The sequence below is a fragment of the Macrobrachium rosenbergii genome, chromosome 55, assembly GCF_040412425.1.
Source record: "Macrobrachium rosenbergii isolate ZJJX-2024 chromosome 55, ASM4041242v1, whole genome shotgun sequence".
Lineage (NCBI taxonomy): Eukaryota > Metazoa > Arthropoda > Malacostraca > Decapoda > Palaemonidae > Macrobrachium > Macrobrachium rosenbergii.
In genome coordinates this window covers 26,607,214-26,630,267 of record NC_089795.1, presented here as the reverse complement: position 1 = coordinate 26,630,267, position 23,054 = coordinate 26,607,214, and the positions used below count along the sequence as shown (strand labels likewise).

The 23,054-nt window shown below is 37.0% G+C and overlaps 1 protein-coding gene across 1 annotated transcript in view; it reads left to right on the top strand.

Moving 5' to 3' along the window:
- Positions 1 to 23,054, top strand: part of LOC136835779 (ATP-binding cassette sub-family C member 5-like) — a 45,494-nt gene that overhangs the window by 8,358 nt on the left and 14,082 nt on the right. The window contains 14 exon segments of the mRNA XM_067099637.1: positions 458 to 561; positions 1,191 to 1,338; positions 4,595 to 4,720; positions 5,660 to 5,790; positions 6,612 to 6,768; positions 9,153 to 9,295; positions 9,722 to 10,090; positions 11,104 to 11,327; positions 11,855 to 12,032; positions 14,255 to 14,417; positions 19,972 to 20,155; positions 20,672 to 20,799; positions 22,007 to 22,129; positions 22,444 to 22,603. Coding sequence (XP_066955738.1) covers positions 458 to 561; positions 1,191 to 1,338; positions 4,595 to 4,720; positions 5,660 to 5,790; positions 6,612 to 6,768; positions 9,153 to 9,295; positions 9,722 to 10,090; positions 11,104 to 11,327; positions 11,855 to 12,032; positions 14,255 to 14,417; positions 19,972 to 20,155; positions 20,672 to 20,799; positions 22,007 to 22,129; positions 22,444 to 22,603 — 2,338 coding nt within the window.

Genomic DNA, 23,054 nt, shown 5'->3' with positions numbered 1-23,054 from the left:
TATATATATATATATATGTATATATATATATATATATATATATATATATATATATATAATATCACACATTTGTCTTTGCTTTTATTCATATTTACTAATCTAATTATTTCTGTCACTGCTACCTTCATCTTCATTTATACATATAGGCGTTCGGTCATTTGAAAGCTTGCTTAACTAATTACCTGAATATTGCCTTGTTCCGTGAGAATGTGTTCTCACTCTTAAAGAGTGAAAAAACAATAAAACAAATATGCTTCACAACAGCGCCAGTATTCAAATCCACAACTGTATCCTGCGAGAGTTTGCAAAGGTCTTAATCAAAAATTATTCACCTGAGCAGACTCTAGGAAGCATTCATTTATATAAGATTTCTTTAATAATGCTGCATCACATAACAAGCATGCAGTTGTGATTTTGTTCCTCTGTTGGTAATGATATAAATCATTTCTACCTTCAGAAGTTCCCGTCAATTTTCTATTGTGCCTGTGCTACTGTGTCCTCGTCTTTGGTCCCTGGGCAGCTGTAGGCTTCAGCATCTATGTGCTTGTGTATATCATCATGGTAAGTTGAATGACAATGACGTCATGAGCGAGTAAATATAGAACAGATAGACATTAAAGACATGAAGTAGGCGAAAAGGGTGATAGTGGATATGTGGGTCTAAAACAAGCAAAGTTTAGACATACTGGTTATGTTGGAGCCAGGTAAAGCTAATATGCCAACAATACAAAGACCAAACGCTCATACAGAGTATCCACCCATTTTTAGTTTAGAATTAATATTTGTAAGCACATCTCAGCATTCAACGTTGTTTTCAAATGCGAAATGTCATACTCCAGTTGATTAGATGGTTAATTTATCCTATTATGTCTGGGGAATTTTTGGGCGTGATAGAAAAATGATGAACAGGTTGCTCGTCTTTATGGCTACAGTTAGTGATACTTCTTTGCATTATACTTAAAATAGCAAAGAAGTTAGTTGACGTGATGCTACTGCATATTGCCACGAAGACAAGCTGCTTGTTCATAATTCTGATACCACCACGTTATCTAACTTCTTTACTATTTTAAGTATAATGCAAAGAAGTATCACTAGCTGTAGCCATAAAGATGAGCAACCTGTTCATTTTTCTATCGCGCCCAAAAATTCCACAGACATGTTTTATAATGTAGGCATGCTTATGATCTCAGGTTGTGCTTGCCAAGTGCCAAAAAGACGTCCGTGAAAGGACCATCTTGGAGACAGACACTCGCGTGAGCCTCATGAGCGAGATCCTGAATAGCATGAAGCTCATAAAGATGTACGCGTGGGAGGAACCTTTCGCCAAGAAAATTGCAGGTAACGTCCTGTTCTTTCCGGAAGGGGAATGATTCTTTCCTTCTTGGCTTGAGGAGGAGGAGGAGGAGGAGGAGGAGAGGAGGAGGAGTAGGAGAGGAGGAGTAGGAGGGGAGGAGGAGGAGGAGTAGGAGGAGGAAGAGTAGGAGAAGGAGGAGCAGGAGGAGTAGGTGAGGACGAGGAGGAGGAGGAGGAGGAGGAGTAGGAGAGGAGGAGTAAGAGGAGTAGGAGGAGGGGGAGGAGTAGGAGTAGGAGGAGGAGGAGGATTTCTACTTCTCGCTATGAGGGGAAAGTTTTTCCACTCTCTTTCCACGAGGAGAAAGTTCATCTCCATGACAAAACTTTTCCTCCCATTCTCTCCATATTTAGAAAGATTTCCGTGTTCTTTCGAGATGGAAAAAGTTTCTCTCATTCTTTCCAGGAGGAGAAAGTTTCTCTTGTCCTCTCCTTGAGGAGGAAGTTTCTCTCGTCCTCTCCTTGAGGAGAAAGTTTCTCTCGTCCTCTCCTTGAGGAGAAAGTTTCTCTCGTCCTCTCCTTGAGGAGAAAGTTTCTCTTGTCCTCTCCCTGAGGAGAAAGTTTCTCTCGTTCTTTCCATGAGGAAAAATTTCTTCACGTTTTTCCCATGAGGAGAATTTTTCTCCCATTCTTTATATCTGAAGAAAGTTTTGGGCGTTCTTTCCAGTATAAGAAATTGTTATTCTTTCCAGGAGGAGAACGTTTCTCAAGTCCTTTCCATGATAATGAATTTTCTCTCCTCCTCTCCATAAAGAGAAAGTTTCTCCCGTTCTTTCCATGAGGAGGAGGAAGTTCTTGTTATTTCCACAAGGAGAAAGTTGGGCCAGAGGTTGAAGAGAGGGTAGGTTCTCGTGACACTGGATTCCACAATAAGGATTGCACATCATTGTAGGGTTCATTTACAGGCTGCTCGCACGAGCAGTACCTCAGGGGATAGTAATTTCACTGCTTTCTAATAAGCAGGTCCCTGCTCTAAATCAACTTCACTCTTGATTAAGGCCTTTAAAACAGCTCTCTTAATCACAGTTCATCGTGCTGGTTTTTAGTTTCTGTAAAAGAAAACTATTGAGATGGCTTATTGTATGTCCGTCCGCCCTCAGATCTTAAAAATTACTAAGGCTAGAGGGCTGCAAACTGGTATGATGATCATGCACCCTCCAATCATCAAACATACGAAATTGCAGCCCTCTAGCCTCTGTAATTTTTATTTTATTTAAGGTTAAATTTAGCCATTATCGTGCTTCTGGTACCGCTGTAGGTGTCAACAACACAGGCCCCCACCGGGCTGTGGGTAAAAGTTTCATGGGCCGCGGCTGAGAGTTTTATGGGACGTGGCTGAAAGTTTCATACAGCATTATACTCTGTGCTGAAAACTCGACTGTGCCGGAGAAACTTCGGCGCATTTTTTACTTGCTTTTTATTGACTTTTGCTCAAACTCTTTCTGCTGTACTTTCTTAATCATTCTTCTGCTGGTATGACTTGTAAACCGATCGAACCACTCTACTCTTTACACCATTCAAGTTCCCATGTCAGTTCTCTCATAATATTCTCATCGGTTCTCAGTGGAAGGTCTTCTATCCATAGAGTGCCAGAATCCAAATCACTCTTATCGGCTCTTCTTGCAAGACTCGTTTAAAAAAGGTATTTCTCTTCAGCCTCATTTTCAAACATTCACGCCCATCCTCATTATTCCATCTTTCCACGACGAGATTTCTCATAAAACAGTATTAAGTTAAAGAGTTTTCTGAATAGATCTAACGTGGAAATAGTTTCTTTCTTAAATATGGACTTGTTTAGGAAGATTTGTTCGTAGCACGTCAAGAAAAAAGTTCTAAATTGGAGTCATGTTCTCGTGTCAGTTGAATGTTGGAATAACGCGAAAGCGTTCTCTGTAAGTTTAGTGAAGATACTTGATTCGTTGTGCTCATTGTGTTGATATTCATGCTTCTCCCTCCCTGTTCTTAGGACTTTGTTATTGTCGCTCGTATCATATTCATGATCAAGACTTGCTTCTTTGTTTGTTTATTTTATTCTCCGTTGTCATTATTGTCTGTGTTAGATACTTCTTCTCTTTAATAGTTTTCACGAAAAGACATCCTATTTCTTAGCTTGTTCCAAAGGAACGGGCGCTTCTGTTGAATAATAATAATAATAATAATAATAATAATAATAATAATAATAATAATAATAATAATAATAATTTATGCGTCCATTTGCTCCACTTATCGATATTTTCGTATGACAATTTCTGCATGCGTTATAAACACCTTCAGTCTTGCCTAAAGTTAACAGTTTTTCCAGCTTCAAAAGTGTCTCCCTTTCATTCAAAATGGAGAAGCAAGAACTCGAGAAAGCTCTTTTTGCTTCCATAAATACAGTACAAACGCAGAACTACCTTTAGAATTGTTGATTTGCTTCAGGTTTTTTGCAGAGCCCCAAGATTTGCGTTATTCCAAGACTCAGGCGGCACGCGAATTTATCACTAATTGGGAACCTTTTCCTTGACGTGCCACAAATATTCTTTCTGAACAGATCTGTTAGGAAAACTCATTGACCTAACTTCGATTCGTGAGGAAAATTAACTTGATTTAAATAACAAAACGGCACACACACTGCCTGCTAATCAGCTTTTCTGTCTAATCAGCCGGTGTTCCAACCTGACATTTTTTACTCCTTCTGAAAGAATTTAGTACAAAATTAGAACGAACTTTTATTGATATTGTTTCAGTGCCAGCAGGATTCTTTTAGCGTTTTTGTTATCCACTTGCAACATTGTAATATTTATACGTTCACCTGTAGAACTTACAAAACAATAAGAAACATATACTCTCTCTCTCTCTTACACACGCATATACACACAAGTGCACACACACTCACGCACACACACACACATATATATGTATATGTATATGTATATATATATATATATATATATATATATATATATATATATATATATATAATGTGTGTATATGTGTGTATGTATGTATGTGTGTGTTTGTGCATGTGATTTATTGTATATGTGTATATAATATGGATGCTGCACCGAAGATAATAACTAATACAAATTACAAATTGATGATTATTCACAGAGATTCCATCATAAAAGACAGATTTCCCTATTGAATACTCAGACAGAGTTCATCTAAAAAGACAGATTTTCTTCCTGAGTTTAACCAAAATGTAAAGCTTTATATTAGCATAAGCAGTCGCTAACGATAACTTGGGGAGTTTTGTTCTCAGGAATCAGAGAAAGAGAGATGAGAAAACACCGCATCGCAGCGCTGCTCAATTCAATCACAAATACGCTGACACCTTCTGTCGGAATCTTGGCGACCATAGCGACAACTCTGAGTTTCACATTTACTGGTGAGAAATTTTATTATTATTATTATTATTATTATTATTATTATTATTATTATTATTATTATTATTGAGGAAACAAATCAACAGTTATGTATATGTACGTATATGTTTATGTACAGATTTATCTTTAAATCTATGAACATATACATAACTGCGGATTTGTTTCTCCATTTCAAGACTCATGGTACTATGAGTATCTTTTAATTATTATTATTATTATTATTATTATTATTATTATTATTATTATTATTATTATTATTAAGTATAAAATGATCCTTGAAAATCGAGTGTTTAAGATTTGGTGAAAATGTATCTTACACGTTTGAATTTTAAGCGAACTTTTGATCCTACATGATTATTGTGATTGCTTACCACACGTTGATTATCATTAACATTATTTCTATCACGACTTGTCTTCAGATCATGATATTTGGTAAGAAGGTGCCACTTAACATCTTTTAACATTATTTCTATCACTTGTCTTCAGACTCTTCAGATCATGATATTTGGTAAGAACGTACCACTTAATATCCTGTGTATTTGACCTTAGTAATTAATACAGAGGCTTGATTAAATTTTCCGAGGTCAGAAAGCTGGTGAACCTCTTGAAAAATCGGATATCAAAGCTCTCTGAAAAGGTCTACTTTGCAAAAATTCTGATTTCCTGTGTTTCCGAGGAACTGGAAAACTGGAAGTGGCACTGTCTTGCCATTCAAAGATGTCTGAATCTTTGCTTAGCTGAAGAATGTCTGAAATCATGAAATTATAAAAAAAAATTTGAAAAGTATCTCATTTAACTAAGGCAAAATTCTGTGCTTTAGCTGAAGATTTTATTTTCTTTTTGAAGACAACTGGAATGCCTTCTGTGATGATAAATGTGTGTGCGTGTGTGTGTGTGTGTGTGTGTGTGTGTGTGTGTATTTACCTCTGATCTGTTTCCAGGGAAGGCCATAACATCGTCTGAAGCCTTTACAATACTAAGCCTGTTCACAATGATGGGTTACACAGTAAGCATCTTACCGTACGTGATGAAATGCGTTGCGGAGGCAGATGTTTCTCTAGCAAGGATGGAGGTAAGCTTCTGAAATTCCTAACATCAAACCCGTTCGGAGCCAAGATGCTCTCCTGGCCTCTCCTCATGCTCAGTGCGATGCTAAGAATTAAGGTCAGGAAATTAGTCTGAAGTTTACGAAGCTCACTTGGCGATTTTATTTTACTTCTCGAATATTCGTCTATTTTATTTATCAATTACGTTTTTGTAGAATCCAGTACTTACTCTGCCCCTGATAGTTTTATTCTGCTTCCCGTTTCTGAAAAACTCTTGTTCATTAAGTGCTCCTTCGTTAGTTTTATTTGTAACTGTCAGACATATTTCTAAATATCCGAAACAGTTGACCATTTCCTTTTTTCGTAGTAACAACATCACAGGGCCATGCTTCCAAAACACGCTTCTTAGCTTACGTTAATAAGAACACATCAATTTCTGAGCAGATTCTGTCTGTAATTGTATTCATGACATTATTATTATTATTATTATTATTATTATTATTATTATTATTATTATTATTTTTTTTTTTTTTTTTTTTTTTTTTTTTTTTACGAGCTTGATGGCGCGCGTAGTTGTCTCCCCTACCCTCCTGTCCCCTACCTACCTCGCCCCTAGCCAGGGTAACAAACAGGTTTGCAGGAGGATGATGGGTGTCTCCCCTATCCTCCCGTTCCCCTACCTACCCCGCGGGGTGGGTGGGTGGCTGTGTCATGTCTCCCCTACTGTTACCCGGGGGCAGACAAACAAGATCCACTCGGATATTATTATTATAGATTATTATTATTATTAATTAACAAAGCATCTGCTGTCTTTCTTTTCAACTAAAATATGCCATATTTGCAACAGAGCCTCCTGACTTTGTCCGAGCACAAGAAGGTGCCACCTTGTAAAGATATTTCAGCATTTGCGATCCAGATTAAGGAGGCTGGTTTTGACTGGGAACCAGATCGCAACGGTATTATGGATGAAAGAAATAAGGACTCTCACAGTGAGAAAATGGAAGGTAAGGTCACGGCACATTTTGGGGGGGGGGGTGAGGGGCGGGTTTGCAGGGGTGTGCTTAAAAGGTTACATTGAGAAAATAATGCAAAATTACTTTTCGTATATTTTCTATAAGGGTTTCAAACAGACAGAAAATTTGTTTTCACTATAGCTTATATGCATGCTCATGTTTTACAGGTCCATTTTTCAAGAAAGTTTTCTTGATTTTTACATTTTTTTTTTTTTAGAGAGAGAGCCATTTTTTTATGTGCATCTGACGTCTGGTTACCATTATACGCTTTCATTTTCGTTACATAACTTTTGTAATCTCAAAATTTTCTCATTTATTTATTTATTTTAATCGCAAATTCTTAGATTTGAATTTAGTTTGCACTTTCTCTTGTCATTATACCTGAAAGTAATTATTTATTTTCTGTATCTACGCAAAGACTAAAAATCATCAGTTGAGGACTAAACCTCTTAACAATAGGTTTTTTGAAAGAAAGAATTCTGTTATTATTCACATCATCAACAAAAATTTAAGTTCTTCTCAATGATTGTTACAAATGATTCAAAAACGTTAGATGTAAACATGATTTAGAGGATAAGCTTCTCGTCACAGCGGATGCAAGAACTAATTTCTGAATGAACAAAATGCTGCAGCCAAATCCAACGCTAATCAGTAAACGATCACATTTTTTTTTAAACAAATGGAATCATAAATTAGTTAATGAACAAGTTTTTGCAACGGATGCGAACATTAATTAGTGAGTAAACAAACTGTCACAGAAGCTGCTAACATTAGTGAGTGAATGAATAATCTGCTTTAAAGTATAATGGAATCGAATATAAAACCTGGCACCTATGAGGTCATTCAGTGCCGGAAGGGAAATCGAGAGTAAAAAGCTTTTAAAGCTGTAACAGGAGGAAAATCTCGCATTTGCACTATGATGCAATTGTCAGTAGAGGGGGGAAAATAAGCTGGAAGAGAATACGAATGGAGGGACAGTAAAAGAAATGAAAGGGGACGCTGCAAAGAACTTTAAGTAATGCCTGCAGTGCACAATAAGAGATGCAATGACGGCACTAACCCCTTACGGGATCTACTTTCAGGTAAAATGATCCAAAAATGGTCCATAAATTTTTTTGGGTGAGATGAGGTTATTATGAATCTTCAGGAACTTGAAGGCTTAAGATTTTTTTTTTAAATAACCATTTGTATTTTCTGCTGCACCATTACACGAAAATGCTTAACATTTTTGGGATGATGATGATTTTTTTTTCACAAGAATTCAAACTTTTTCTGTTTATGCTCCACAGGACATACTTTAATCAAGTGATTCTTTACTTCATATGGCTTTTGGTGACGCCAGATTAATTATATACTGTATCGATTCCTAAAAAGACTTGTTTTCTTCCTGTTATAAACTATTTTCTTGCAGTCAAAATTAGGAGGTGCTGTTAAAACAAAATCGTTGACACCTGTCTGGATTAATTCCCAAGTACTTGGAGACACGATTAACCCTTTTTTCTCCTCTATCTCCTGCCTCTGGAATCCTCACCACATTCCTAGCATCCCTATCACTTCTCTTTGGAAGCTTTATTCATTTCTTTCCTTCGAGTTTTATGTTCAGTTGTAGCGAAGGCGTGAGGAAGAGGCTGCGTCTACAAACTTACTCATTTATTCACACAACAGACAGACACGTCAATAGCTCTTGCGAGCGGAAATGCAGTGCCTGACACGAGGCGAACAAAACAGAGGTCAGAGTACAATAAACTGTGTTTGTTGGAGGATGGAAAGATGCACATAAATCAATACACAAGACACGAATGAAGTTATGATACATATAGATGGAATGCTGACATTGTAATGCTTGCGCTAAGAATTATGCATTTAACATAGCGTGACATCTGCTGTGTTTCTTGAATGCGTGCGGCTACTCGTTGTGAGGAGATTAGCTGGCCAGGTAAGATGGACGGTGTGTGGGTACCTGTGGGACCCTACAGAGCAATGCCCTTCAGTCAACTCTGGATTTCCATAGCAATCAGAAATGAATAAGAATTAATTAGCAAACTTACATACATTTCGGATATGGACCATTAATACTTAACATGATATAGTTACCAAAAACGAAAAATACTCTATTTTGTTTGCATACGTATTTAGATAGTGGATAGATAGTAGCAGTGTGGCAGTGTTCGTTATTTCGTTCAGTGATATATAATACTTCACGTAAAATGGTAGATAGATAGATAGATAGATAGGCTTATGAATGGCATGGACGTTAGCGATGAATTGACAGTAGCAAACGATATGAGAAGAATGTGGTGCCCCATTTTCAACAATTTGAGATAACGCGAGATCAACATATACAGACTATTGTTAGTTTTTATATGAAATTTAAGCTGCCAAACAAGACAGTGAATTATGGGAGTTAGAGTGGTTGGACAACATAGATAAAGAGATCCAGAATGTAACAGAGATGAAGTACTTGGATCAAAGGGTGGAACTGGGAGGAAACTCCACAGTTGCACGAACAGGTAAAGATGTAAGACAGCAAGACCGAAAGGTTAAAAAAAAAAAAAAAAACAGGAATGAAGGTTAAATAAAAGGCTAAACAGTGAGTGTAGCTCAAGGCGGATGGGGCGCTGTAAACGCTTTACTAATGCCTTTAGAGTACCCTGTGAAGTGCACAGATGACAGTACACCCCAGCTGGAGGTTTTAGTTTTCTGTAAACGAAAACTATTGTGCCGGCTTTGTTTGTCCGTCCGCACTTTTTCTGTCCGCCTTCAGATCTTAATAACTACTGAGGATAGAAGGCTGCAAATTGGTATGTTGATCATCCACCCCCCAATCATCAAACATACCAAATTGCAGCCCTCTATCCTCAGTAGTCTTTATTTGATTTAAGTTTAAAGTTAGCCATAATCGTGCTTCTGGCAACGATATAGGATAAGCCACCACTGGGCCGTGGTTAAAGTTTCGTGGGTCTCGGCTCATACAGCATTATACCGAGACCACCGAAAGATAGATGTATTTTCAGTTGTCTTGATTATACGCTGTACAGAAAACTCGATTGCGCTGAAGAAACTTCGGCGCATTTTCTACTTGTTTATATTGGGATCTTACCGTCTCTTTTCTGTAGCTTCCAGAATGTTATTCCTAGTTCATCTAACCACAGGTTCAGCCGCCACATTCCGAGCTCACCGTAAGCGGAAAAGCTTCCAGATTCCTTCCAAGCTGTGTCAAATTAACCTCAATGTCCCCCATGGAAAACTCATCGGTGTCTGTGGGAGCATCGGCTCGGGAAAGAGCTCGCTCATTTCTGCTATTTGTGGAGATGTAAGTCATATTTCTTTTGGAACGTCGTTGGAGTATTCTCAGGTTGATCCACTTAGATTTATTTATTTATTTTTTTGATCTATGGTTCCAGTCGTCTGAGAAACAATATTATAAAAAAAGAAACATGCAATAAGAGATAAAAATGTTTAGAATTATTTCTACTTTGAAAAAATATGCTGTTATATTGTACGTTCCCAAAAGTCTAGACCAGGGACCGCCAACCTGCGGCTCTTTCAAGACACTTGTGCGGCTCCAAACGCTGAACAAACACCTTTTTACCAAATACAACAAAGAAATTATGTAACACTCTTAAGACAATACTTGATTAAATTTTATTCAATTTTAAAAGCATATTATAGGCGTCAATTTTATTGATTTTTAATGAGATATAAATATTTACTAAGCTGAAAAATTAAATATTTAAGAGGGAGAGAGAAACCATTTTTGTCACTGCGGCTCTAACAGTAATACATTTTTATGATTCTCTAAATAAATGGCTTATAGCTTCAAAGGTTGGTGACCCTTGGTCTAGACCTATAATGGCCTTTGAAATTTCTTTTGGTTAAGTGGATAAAATGTGTTAAATATTCATGTAAAAGATGGCAAATAATGAAACCATACGCAACAACATTCAGTTAGTTTCCCCTCTTCAAATGAAATAGGACACCGTAACTACCAGGCGACCAAAGTATATCTCTTGAACAGAGCATTAGATCTTAATGCTGAAACCACATGAAAAATTAGTACTTTGATCCAGAGTCCTACAGTTTTATTTATGGTGTCAGAAGTCGCTGTTGATAATCCTATGCTATAATTGTTCAAAAACCCTTTTTTCATTTTTGGGTGTTGGAATTCTTTTCATGCTCTGTAATCTTATTTTGTTATTTCACTGTTCATAGTTCATAATCCTATTTTCATTCTAGAGGCTTAGGACGCTACCCTGTGGTTCATAGCCCTGAGTTACCTTTTCCCAGTGATCAAGATGATTCTTAGTTGCATTTGGTCTTTTCCAGATGCAGCTCAAACGCGGGTCTTTGCACGTCAACGGGAGAGTGGCCCTGGTGACGCAGCACGCTTGGATTTACAATGGCACCCTTCGGGAGAACCTCTTGCTAGGAACGCCGTTCGACGCGGCCAGATACAGAGAAGCCATTCAGGTTTGTTGCCTGCAGCCTGATCTCGACCAGCTACCCGCTGGCGATCTAACGGAAATTGGAGATAGAGGAATCAACCTGAGGTACTTTTATTAGGCTTCACTCTTCCCTCTACTTCTTCTTCTTCTTCTTCTTCTTCTTCTTCTTCTTCTTCTTCTTCTTCTTCTTCTTCTTCTTCTTGGTTTACACGTTTTACAGATTTCCTAAATGAATGCTGTACAGGCTTATTAATAAAAGAACTGAAACAGAAAATTAATGAGACTTACAAAATTAAGCAAAAAAATTACAGTGAATAAATAACAAACAAATAAACTTTCGAAAGCCGCTTGATATCTTTAACAAATCTTACAGTTGTAAGAGGACATTTTTATTAAGTGAGATCTCTTCTTTCTGTATTTCCCCTTTACCTTCTCTTACTTCCTAATGAGCACCATATTCTTTGGAAGCTTGAATTTCAAGTCAATAATGGCCCCTGTGGTGGGCTTGTTTCATATGAATAGGGTTCATCTTCTGAATAATAATAATAATAATAATAATAATAATAATAATAATAATATAATAATAATAATGATAATAAAGTAATGCAATTTTCTTTCCCTATCTCCCCAAGCGGAGGTCAAAAGCAGCGCGTGAATCTCGCCCGAGCTGTTTACAGCAACCGCGACATTTATCTGATCGATGACCCTCTCAGCGCTGTGGACGCAAAAGTTGCCAACTCGATCTTTAACGGCTGTATTAAGGGTCACCTGCAAGGGAAGACTATACTCCTGGTCACCCACGCATTGCATGTGAGTAATTGCAGGTCTCTTCGCTTGTTCTCCTGCGATTTGTGTTATTTAACCTTTCACGGCAGTGGCATAACTCTGTTCGTTTGTGAAGTTGTTATGAAATGAAAAGTCCAACATTCTTCAAAGCATAGACATTTAATGCATTTTGAGTCTCATCTCGATGCCTTAGCGAAATTTTCTAACTCTCTTCCGACTTCTGCTTTTCCCGATATATGAACTCATCATCTGATAGGTAGATCTATTTTATTTTATTTTTTTTTTTGTGGTTGAGCAACATCCATTATTCCTTTCTCCTTATAAAATTCATTTTTAATCAGTCGTTTACCAAAGCCGCCTGCACCAGTTAAGGCTGGAGAGTGCATTTTATTACATTTGAGCCACAAACACCCATGAAAGAACATTTGCAATAAGGCTTGCTATGTGACAACAAGACTCAAAATTTACGTTGCAATGATGAAACTGACACACTAGCATACTCTGACACTTGATGAAGAATTATGTAATTGGTCCACATAAACTGAAAGTTGTGTATAATACAAATTTACTTTGGAAAATTTTCGGTATCGGTAATTTAAACTAGGTTTTAAAAATTAGTCCCATTTTATCTTGTACATGGCACGCACACATAAGCAATCACACACGCATATCAAGTGTGTGCGTATCTGTGCGTGTGTGCATGTATAACTTCTTCCCGGGGAATAACACTGTGATATAACACATAAACAGGGTATATAGCCAGCAAGAAAATGAAAATTGAAACAGTCAAGTACAAGATCTTTCGTCTTTAGTCTAAGACATTTTTAAGCAGACTACATACACTGAAACGAAAGATAACAAAAGAAGACTCGGTTTTGCAAACAACACTTAAGTTTAAGGTTGTATCAAGAAATGACTACAGATTTTGTAATGTTTTTTTTTTTTTAATTACTGGGAAAAGTAGAGAGTGTGAAGGTATTTTTTTATGTGAAGGATTTCAGTCTTGAATTTTCTCGTTCATTCATACTCTGTTGACCTCAATCTAACGCATGCCACTTGCTATAAAATGTCATGATTTTTTTTCTCTCTTTTAATTGATCAGAGGCGTTGACTTTTTGCTTAAACCACTATCTTGTCCGTGAGACGACAAAAAGTATATAAACGTTCATGGCAAAGGTTTCTTTTCTTTGTTTTTTACTCTAAAACTGTGCTCTTAGCGCTTTGAGGTGAAAGGAATTCTTATTCTTATAAATAATGACTCGAGTATCGATTACAGTTGAGCACCCATCACTGCCTCTGTATCAATTACCTTCCCTGCTCCCTGTTCTATTCCTGTGCATTTATTAATGTACGACCTTGATGGCGCCCGCTACGCTGCGCTGGAACCTGGCACTGCCCGTTATGTCTCCCCTACCCTCCCGATCCCCTACCTACCCCGCCTCCACCCGGGTTTGGACAAACAGGTTTGCAGGAGGAGGGTGGATGTGTCATGTCTCCCCTACCTTCCCGATCCCCTACCTACCCCGCCTCCACCCGAGGCGGACAAACAGGTTTGCAGGAGGAGGGTGAATGTATCATGTCTCCCCTGCCTTCCCAATCCCCTACCTACCCCGCCCCCACCCGAGGCAGACAAACAGGTTTGCAGGAGGAGGGTGAATGTATCATGTCTCCTGCCTTCCCAATCCCCTACCTGCACCCCTGCCCCACCTGAGCAGACAAACAGGTTTGCAGGAGGAGGGTGAATGTGTCATGTCGCCCCTACCTTCCCAATCACCTACCTACCCCGCCCCCACCCGAGGATGACAAACAGGTTTGCAGGAGGAGGGTGAATGTGTCATGTCTCCCCTACCTTCCCAATCCCCTACCTACCCTGCCCCCACCTGAGCTGGACAAACAGGTTTGCAGGAGGAGGGTGGATGAGTCATGTCTCCTCTACCCTTCCGATCCCCTACCTACCCCACCCCCATCCGGGTCTGGACAAACAGGTTTGCAGGAGGAGGGTGGATGTGTCATGTCCCCCCTACCCTCCCGATCCCCTACCTACCCCGCCCCACTCGGGTTGGACAAACAGGTTTGCAGGAGGAGGGTGGATGTGTCGTGTCTCCCATACCCTCCCGATCCCCTACCTACCCCACCCCCACCCGGGGCGGACAAACAAGAAAGTTCCACTCGGATTTTATTATTATAGATTAGAGCTCAATACTCCTTTCACGTCGGATAATTTATTCTATTTTGTTCCTCTTCAGCTTCTCGAGCAATGCGACGAAATCGTTGTGATGCAAGACGGAAGAATCATCGAGAAGGGAACCCACACTCACCTCTTGGGTCGTCTGGGGAACTATTCGCAAATGGTCAAAGGAATATTGTCTGGGGAGAACCAGAACTCTGAAGCTAAGGTCACAGAAGGAGGTAAGATAAGCACATTAGTACCTTCAGGTCACAGAAAATTGAATTGTTTATGTTACGGAGGATGGGCGATATATGAATATCATTATATGATCTTGAGTTCACGGGTCGGGTGATAAAAGATATATATATATATATATATATATATATATATATATATATATATATATATATATATATATATATATATACATATATATATATATATATATATATATATGTGTGTGTGTGTGTACAGTATATATATATATATATATATATATATATATATATATATATATATATATATATATATATATATATATATATATATATATATATATATATACAGTATTTCCAGATCACATCGGGATCGAAGCCCAGTCTCTCAAATGATTTGGTTACTGTATTCCATGACTACCTTTTCTTTCTTCTTCTTCTTCTTTTTTTTTCTTCTTCTTCTTCTTCTTTTTCTTCTTCTTCTTCTTAGTTTACCGTAGTCGAGATCGTTGTTCTTAATGAACCTTTTCCAGGTGCTTTAACAGTCACTGAACTGCTCATTTCATAATTTGTTTTGGTAGATGATTTACGTACGGCTGCTCTTCGTGACTCCAACCCTCTATATTCATCCGGGCTTGGGAAAGATAAAAAGCATAAACATTGCTGAGAATATCAGTGTAAAACTATAAACAATGAAATCGGGGGCGAGTCCGTTCCCCAAAGGCAAATTACTCCAGCATAGGTTCTCATTTTTATAAAAAAAAAAAAAATCTGCGAGACCTTTTCTTTCTTATCGAAATCTCTGATTATGGCTCGCATGAAAATTTCGTACCTTCCACACCTTACTGTCTGTGGATTTTCCAAAGTTACCATGTGTCATGGAATTCTTATTCCGCAATAACTTTTAATGTTGCATTTCCTGAATAGCCAATTTCAGCTACTAAAACAATCGTCTATTTGTTTGAATTGATCCTTATTAATTTTGTTTCTTAAGCAAATGTGTTACATCCAGTGGGGCCTGTTCTAATACCTAGCTAGTTTTGCATTCCAGTTGTACTGGAAATCGAATTCTTCTCCGCTCGAAATACCAAAATCTTCTTGGAGTTGTCTCTTGTTAGTATTTTGGTTTTCGTGACAGTGACGCTCCTTCACAGGGCTTCTAGGATTAAAACCCAACCCTTGGATGCTCTGAGTATATTGTTCCACAATATTCTCAGTCTCATTATACTCGCGCATTCAGTTGCCATTACTTGTCACTTTTTTTTAATGCCTTGAGTTATCATTGTTGTTAGAATAATGTTGTAAGGTTCCGGAATTATTTTCCTATTAAGTATAAAGAGACATTAATAACACTTATCAAACAAAACATATTGTACATAACATTTCGTTTACCATCATTAGAAGAAAATAAAAGATACTTCTAACTTAAAAGGGTTCTACATTATGTTGCTAACAAAATCATCTACATTCCATATGCATCATATTTTATGCTGGTAAGACCCAAATATTACATCCCATAATTCATATTAAAACTTCTGTCCTTCAAAGGGATTAAAAAAAACGTGGGAAACTAGTGTACAATTCACATTTCATATTCCATTTCTTTCAGGAGAAACAGAATCTGAAGAGTGCCTTGGGCTAAATGGAAAACTCACCTGTGAAGAGATGAGGCAAAGCGGAGGTGTAGCTCTACGAGTTTACACAAGTTTTATAAAGGTATTTGTTTCTTTGGGGAAATTGAGGGACCCATTTGTTAGATGATAAAGTGGGAGGCACTACAGATGATCCTCTACTTACGAACGAGTTACATTCCAAACGGCTGTTCATATTTTGATTTGTTCGTGAGTCCAAACTGATATACTCAGTCAATATGTACGGTACTATTTGCGTTTTTTCACATTAAAACACAATACTAGTACTGCACTGTATTTTATAGAGTCTTTTATTAATACGAATGATATTAAAATCTAAATATATTAAACAAATTATGATAATAATAGAGTAAAGTACAGTTTTAATTTACGATCACGGTTGTTCGTATCTCTTAAAGTTCGTAAGTTGAAAGTTCGTAGGTAGAGGAGCGTCGGTATTCAGTATCTATAGCTAGACTATCATAATTACTGCATCAGAGAACTGAAATTTCCACCCTTTATCCTTAAAGAAAACTATGTGCAAGTTTACTTCTGAAACACGTGCTGGGATACGTGTAAAAGGGAATTGTGTCTTTTATTGTGATGCATCAAGTTTGTCAGTCTCGAATTCTTTAGGGAATGAAATGAAATTGAAGCTGATACTGAAATGAAAATTCTGGAATGGCTATCCCACGAATGTTTTGTCACAATAGTCACGAATTCTGTAGCGAATTGAATGAAATTGGGGCTGATACTGAAGTGAAAATTCTGGAATGACTATCCCAAAAATGCTTTGTCACAATAGTCGCGAATTCTTTAGGGAATGAAATGGAACTGAAGCTGATACTGAAATAAAAATTCTGGAATAACTATCCCAAATATGTTTTGTTACAATAGTCACGGATTCTTTAGGGAATGAAATGAAATCGAAGCTGGTACTGAAATGAAAATTCTGGAATGACTATCCCAAGAATGTTTTGTCACAATTCACGAATTTTTTAGGGAGCTGAATGAAATTGGGGCTGATTCTGAAATAAAGATTCTGAGAAGACGATCTTAAATGTTTTTGCCAAACAGTCATGAATCCATTTAAGGAATAAAATAACCTTCCAGCTGATACTGAAACAAAGACGCTGGAAGGACTATTCCAGAGATTAACTGTCAAAAAATCATTTTTTAGACTGATTTTCCATTTCATACTGAATATCATTCTCTAATGCGTAATGCTTGTAGTGAACATTTTTATTGTTGTCGAGCAATAAACTAGGTTGTAACTGACTATTTAGTAGTCATGTCATTACATATAACTTTCTACATTTTCAGGCGTGCGGTGGGTGGTCAGTAGCCTTTGCCATTATGACTGTAGTTACATCCTTCGTTGTCATAAGGGTACTGAGTTCGGTGTGGCTGCAGATCTGGCTAGATGAGGTGACGACAAAGCCAGTATTGATGTTTTTCACTGGTCAAACATTTTTTTTGGGGGGGGGTTAAGTTTTCATCATTTAGATATGATTTGATCAGCAATCCTGGTGACTGATCCTTTCATTTTATTATTTCTTAAATTTCTTTTAGTCTTTGCTTATAAAACAGGTTGAAGGACATGACTACACACACATAAATAAATAAATAAATATATATATATATATATATATATATATATATATATATATATATACATATATATATATACATATATATATATATATATATATATATATATATACATATATATATATATATATATATATATATATATATATATATATTTATATATGTAGTTTAATGATAAAAATAATAGTGCCAAGACCAGGAAGAACATTCTTTATTGTACGAGCTTTGTATAGGTATAAAACCTCATCATCAGGCTAAAAAAACCGACAAGGATGAGAATCAATAAAATTACAATAAAATGAATTATCATAATAAATCTTCAGTAAAAATACTAACGAAATATATAAAATGAACAAGTAAATACAAACTAAAAGGGTGAGACGTAAAAAATAACGAAAAAATTAAAAACACAAACATAAAAATATGAAAATAAAACTAAGGTGAAATGTAAAACAAACTACCACTCACAAGTAAAATATTTAACGACCTAATTGAGTACCTACTATGAAATTACACGATAGCTAATTGAATACCAGACGAGTTGTTGTTCAATTCTGGCTTCATCTTTTAATAGTCAGCGACTCTGAAATTAAAAGGTCCAGTCTATTTGAACAAAAAGACAGTACCTGAAAATCCAGGTCAGTGAAAGGATGGTCCTGTGCTAAACTATGTTCTCTAATGGCAGAAAAGGGTGGTTTGGAAAGGGGAAACCTAGTTCTAATGAAAGACCTCTGTGTTCCAAAATTCTGTGTCTGAGCCAGCGGGAACTGGATCCACGTATCGCAGACCACACTGCCGAACAAGTGAACAAGTAAACGACACGGGAATTAAGGTCCACAGGCAGAGTAGGCTTCTCTCTCAAAAGTGATCTTATTGTAAAAGGATTACAGAAAACAAACCGGAAACTGATTTGAGGGAAAACAATGCTTAAGTATTTCTTGTAACTTTTTCGGACCATATAGCTACTCTGACCAAGGTAAGGCAATTTAATGTACTTTACATCTTTACTAGCAGTACTGTACACTGGTCTGGGACAAAATTTTTCATTTAAAAATTTTTCAGAACTTTGTAAATACAAAAATGGGATATGAGTTTTCAGAAAAATAATTCTGAAGGAAAACCATATCTTGATGAAATAAATTAAAATCACAACAAAGTTGTATAAGATGAACTCAATGCGCACTTTGGATAAATAGAGCCTACAATGTTTGTTGTGATTTTAATTTAATTCATCAAGATATGGTTATCCTCCAGAATTATTTTTCTGAAAACTCATATCCCATTTTGTATTTTACAAAGTTCTGAAAAAATTTTAAATGAAAAGTTTTGTCCCAGACCGGTGTACAGTACTGCTAGTAAAGATGTAAAGTACATTAAATTGCCTTACCTTGGTCATAGTAGCTATATATGGTCCGAAAAAGGCAATAAGAAATACTTAAGCATTGTTCTCAAATCAGTTTCCGGTTTGTTTTCTGTAATCCTTTACAATAAGATCACTTTTAGAGAAGTTTACTCTGCCTGTGGACCTTAATTCCAGTGTCGTTTACTTGTTCATTGTTCGCAGTGTGGTCTATGATATGGGATCCAGTTGCTGGCCCAGACACAGAATTTTGGAACACGGAGTGTCTTTCTATTAGAACTAGGTTTCCCTTTCCAAACCACCCTTCTGCCATTAGAGAACACAGTTTAGCACAGGACCATCCGTTTCACTGACCTGATTTTCGGGTACTGTCTTTTTGTTCAAATAGACTGACCTTTTAATTTCAGAGTCATGACTATTAAAAAGATGAAGCCGGAATTGAACAACAACTCGTCTGGTATTCAACTAGCTATCGGGTAATTTCTGTTAGTAGGTACTCAATTAGGTCGTTAAATATTTTACTGAGTGGTAGTTTGTTTACATTTCACCTTAGTTTTATTTTCATATTTTATGTTTATGTTTTTAATTTTTCGTTATTTTACGTCTCGCCCTTTTAGTTTGTATTTACTTGTTCATTTTATATATTTCGTTAGTATTTTTTACTGAAGATTTATTATGACAATTCATTTATTGTAATTTTATTGATTCTCATCCTTGTCGGTTTTTTCAGCCTGATGATGAGGTTTTATACCTCGAAAGCTCGTACACAAAGAATGTTCTTTCCTGGTCTTGGCACTATTTATCATTGTTAAGATTTCAAGTAGCTGCCCAATTACTGAGTATATATATGTATATATATAATATCACACACACACACACACACACACACACACACACACACATATATATATATATATATATATATATATATATATATATATATATATGTATATACATAAATATATTTCTACGTTAGGGGATGGGCTCAGTGCCAGTCGCCTTCACAACGCCACAGAACAGAACCTGACACTTTCGGAGGAGGACCTAAAAGGAAGCATCATCGACAACCCAAGGCTTTGGATGTACCAGCTGGTCTTCGGCGCCTCCTTCTGCGCCCTCGTCGTTGTTGGCCTTGTCAAGGGAATCGTAATCACCTTCAGGTAGCGACAAACTGTTGTGTTTTCCTTAAGCTTCTATTATTGACTTGATCTTAGCTGCGAAGACTATACGATGTGGTGGTGTGAATTTTATTTTCAGAGAATGTGGGCCTAAACAATTATGAATCTAAAATGGTTCAACTTCATACTCTTTAAGTAAACAGTAAGAAGACTAAACATCCACACGTCGTAGAGAAGTTTTGTCTATATTCAATAGAACTGCCTCTTCCAATCAAAATACGAAACTAGGGAGGCTGTTATAGTGCTAGAAACATTATTAACTATTTTGTAATGGAGACCGAGATGTTTTCATACAGCATTTTTATAAAATAAGAAAAAAACTTGTTTAAGTTGCAGGGATCTTTACCATGCATTTTACCTACCATCAAAATTCCAGTTTTACTTCAGAAATGGTTTCAGTTCATTGCCCATTCTCCGCTGGAATATTGATGTTTGATCTGATACAAAGTCAAAGATTGTGTCCATCTTATCTTATTTTCGTCTTTTTTTTATTTTTAGTCTGCTCAGGGGAGCATCCACTCTACACAATGACATGTTCAGGAGTATCCTCTTTTCTCCTATGAGTTTCTTCGACACGACGCCCTCCGGAAGGATCCTCAACAGGTTTTCCAGGGATCTGGATGAACGTAAGGCTGCCCTGTAGCACTGGACGTTACTCTGGAATACGTTGCGAAGTTTAATGTTCTGATATTTTCTCGTGCTCCAGTTGTAAAGGCCAAGTCTCAGATCACTGTTTTACTGCAGATAAACGATAGTACTTCTGTCAGTACTCTTTTTATTATATCAGCCATTTTTCAGTGTGTTGATTCGGGGCACTGTTTGAGTTACATTATTATTAGTATTTTTATCAAACGCTACCAGCATTAATGAAAAATGTAACTGTTTTCCTATGCATTATTGTTTTTGCTGTTACATTCACTTTCTCATTAAGTCATCAAGTAATTTGGTAGGAAGGTATCCCATGGTCTCATAATGACCTGGCCTCGGTTATTATGCCCTAGCCATATTTTCAAGTCGAAGAGGTCACAGATACAGCAAAATTCCTCAAAATCTACTGCGAGTACTTCTTGATGTTCAGTCATTTCAAACATATCTTAGATATTAACTCATTTGCATATCAATTGTTTTTCTAATCTTGTCACCATTTTAAAAGTCTTGAGAATCTCCTCCGAAATGTTGAATTACGTAACCAGTAGTGATACTGATCAGCGATGTTTGCATCTTTGCTGAGTTGAATATAATATCATATATTGATATGAAAAGCCTCAATAGAAAATTCACTCTATAAAATGGGAGTGCATCGAATGACTGTGGCTTATCAATATTCCTGAAGATTTTAAACTATGCTAATGTTTTAAATCAAGCCCGGCTTTTATGCTGTCATAGTCGTTTGCTGCTAGGCTACCTCGTGAAATTTTTGTGGTTTACTTCGTTTAGATTAAGGGTGGTCTGTAAGTGTGGCAAGGTGTCGTAAGGATATGGGTACTTGTGTGGAAATCTGGTTTTTACATAACCAAAAAACAATATTCTTTAGTAATGTGAACTTTACTGCCATGGAAAATTAGTATTTTTATTATCTTTATTATTCATTAGACCAGACACTAAGTCACATTTGAAGACTCTTAGGACTGAGTCAAATGATGTATTCTTAAATGATAGGTAAGAAGTGCAACGAGGAAAATTTAAAGAAGGAACAACGGAAAACTAAGGCAGAACTCACGACAATTTTTCTGAGAATCCTCAGTGCTGTCTACATTGTGCTTACGTAAAGCATATTGTTGGTCTTACCTCATACGAGGTTTATTCATTTAAACTCCTGCCTTGTCTCCGCAGTTGATGTCCGAATTCCATACTTCCTCGAATTTCTAATGCAAGGTATTTTGGGAACTCTTGGCCTGGCAATTCTGATCTGTACAATCTACGTCTGGTTCACTGCTCCTCTGCTGACGACAGCATGTAAGTCTCTCTCTCTCTCTCTCTCTCTCTCTCTCTCTCTCTCTCTCTCTCTCTCTCTCTCTCTCTCTCTCTCTCTTACTCGTGGGACTTGTTAATTCACTCATTCATTAGTCTTCGAATTTATGAACTGTTGTACGCCAAATTTTGAGTTTTCAAAGTATTCAATCCAAACCTCAAATTCAAGGAAGAAAAATATGATTTTAAGCTGATTTTAGACCAGTGCATATCTTGGACGAAAAAAGCACTGAAAAGTTTACCAAATCTTACGTTATTCTTCCCTTAAACCCCACTAAAATTAAACATGTTCCACACAGTTGTCTTTTGCCTCCTTGACTCTTTCATGAATGCCGGAGTGAGAGAGCTGAAGAGAATTGATAACTTGAGGAAGTCTCCAGTTATTCAACACATTGGGTCCTCTCTTTCTGGCCTGTCTGTCATTAGGACGTTCGATCAGCAGGATCTTTTCACCAGTAGGTAAGTCACTGACGCAAAAAGAAAGTTGACAATATCCTAAAACATTAGATTCTCGCATATGTATTTATTCTATAGTTTATTGGAGACAGTGAAAGTCACCAAGTCAGGATATCCAGAATCTTCGGAATTCCAATCTCTCTCTCTCTCTCTCTCTCTCTGAAACATATATATACAATTAATTTCATAACTAATATGTGTAATTTTGGATTACTCTTTATTCAGAATGTACTAGTACCAGGACAACCTCTCTCTCTCTCTCTCTCTCTCTCTCTCTCTCTCTCTCTCTCTCTCTCTCTCTCTCTGAAACATGTAAATACAATTAATTTCATAATTAATATGTGTAATTTTGGATTACTCTTTATTCAGAATGTACTAGTACCAGGACAACCACCCTCTCCACTCTCTCTCTCTCTCTCTCTCTCTCTCTCTCTCTCTCTCTCTCAAACATATG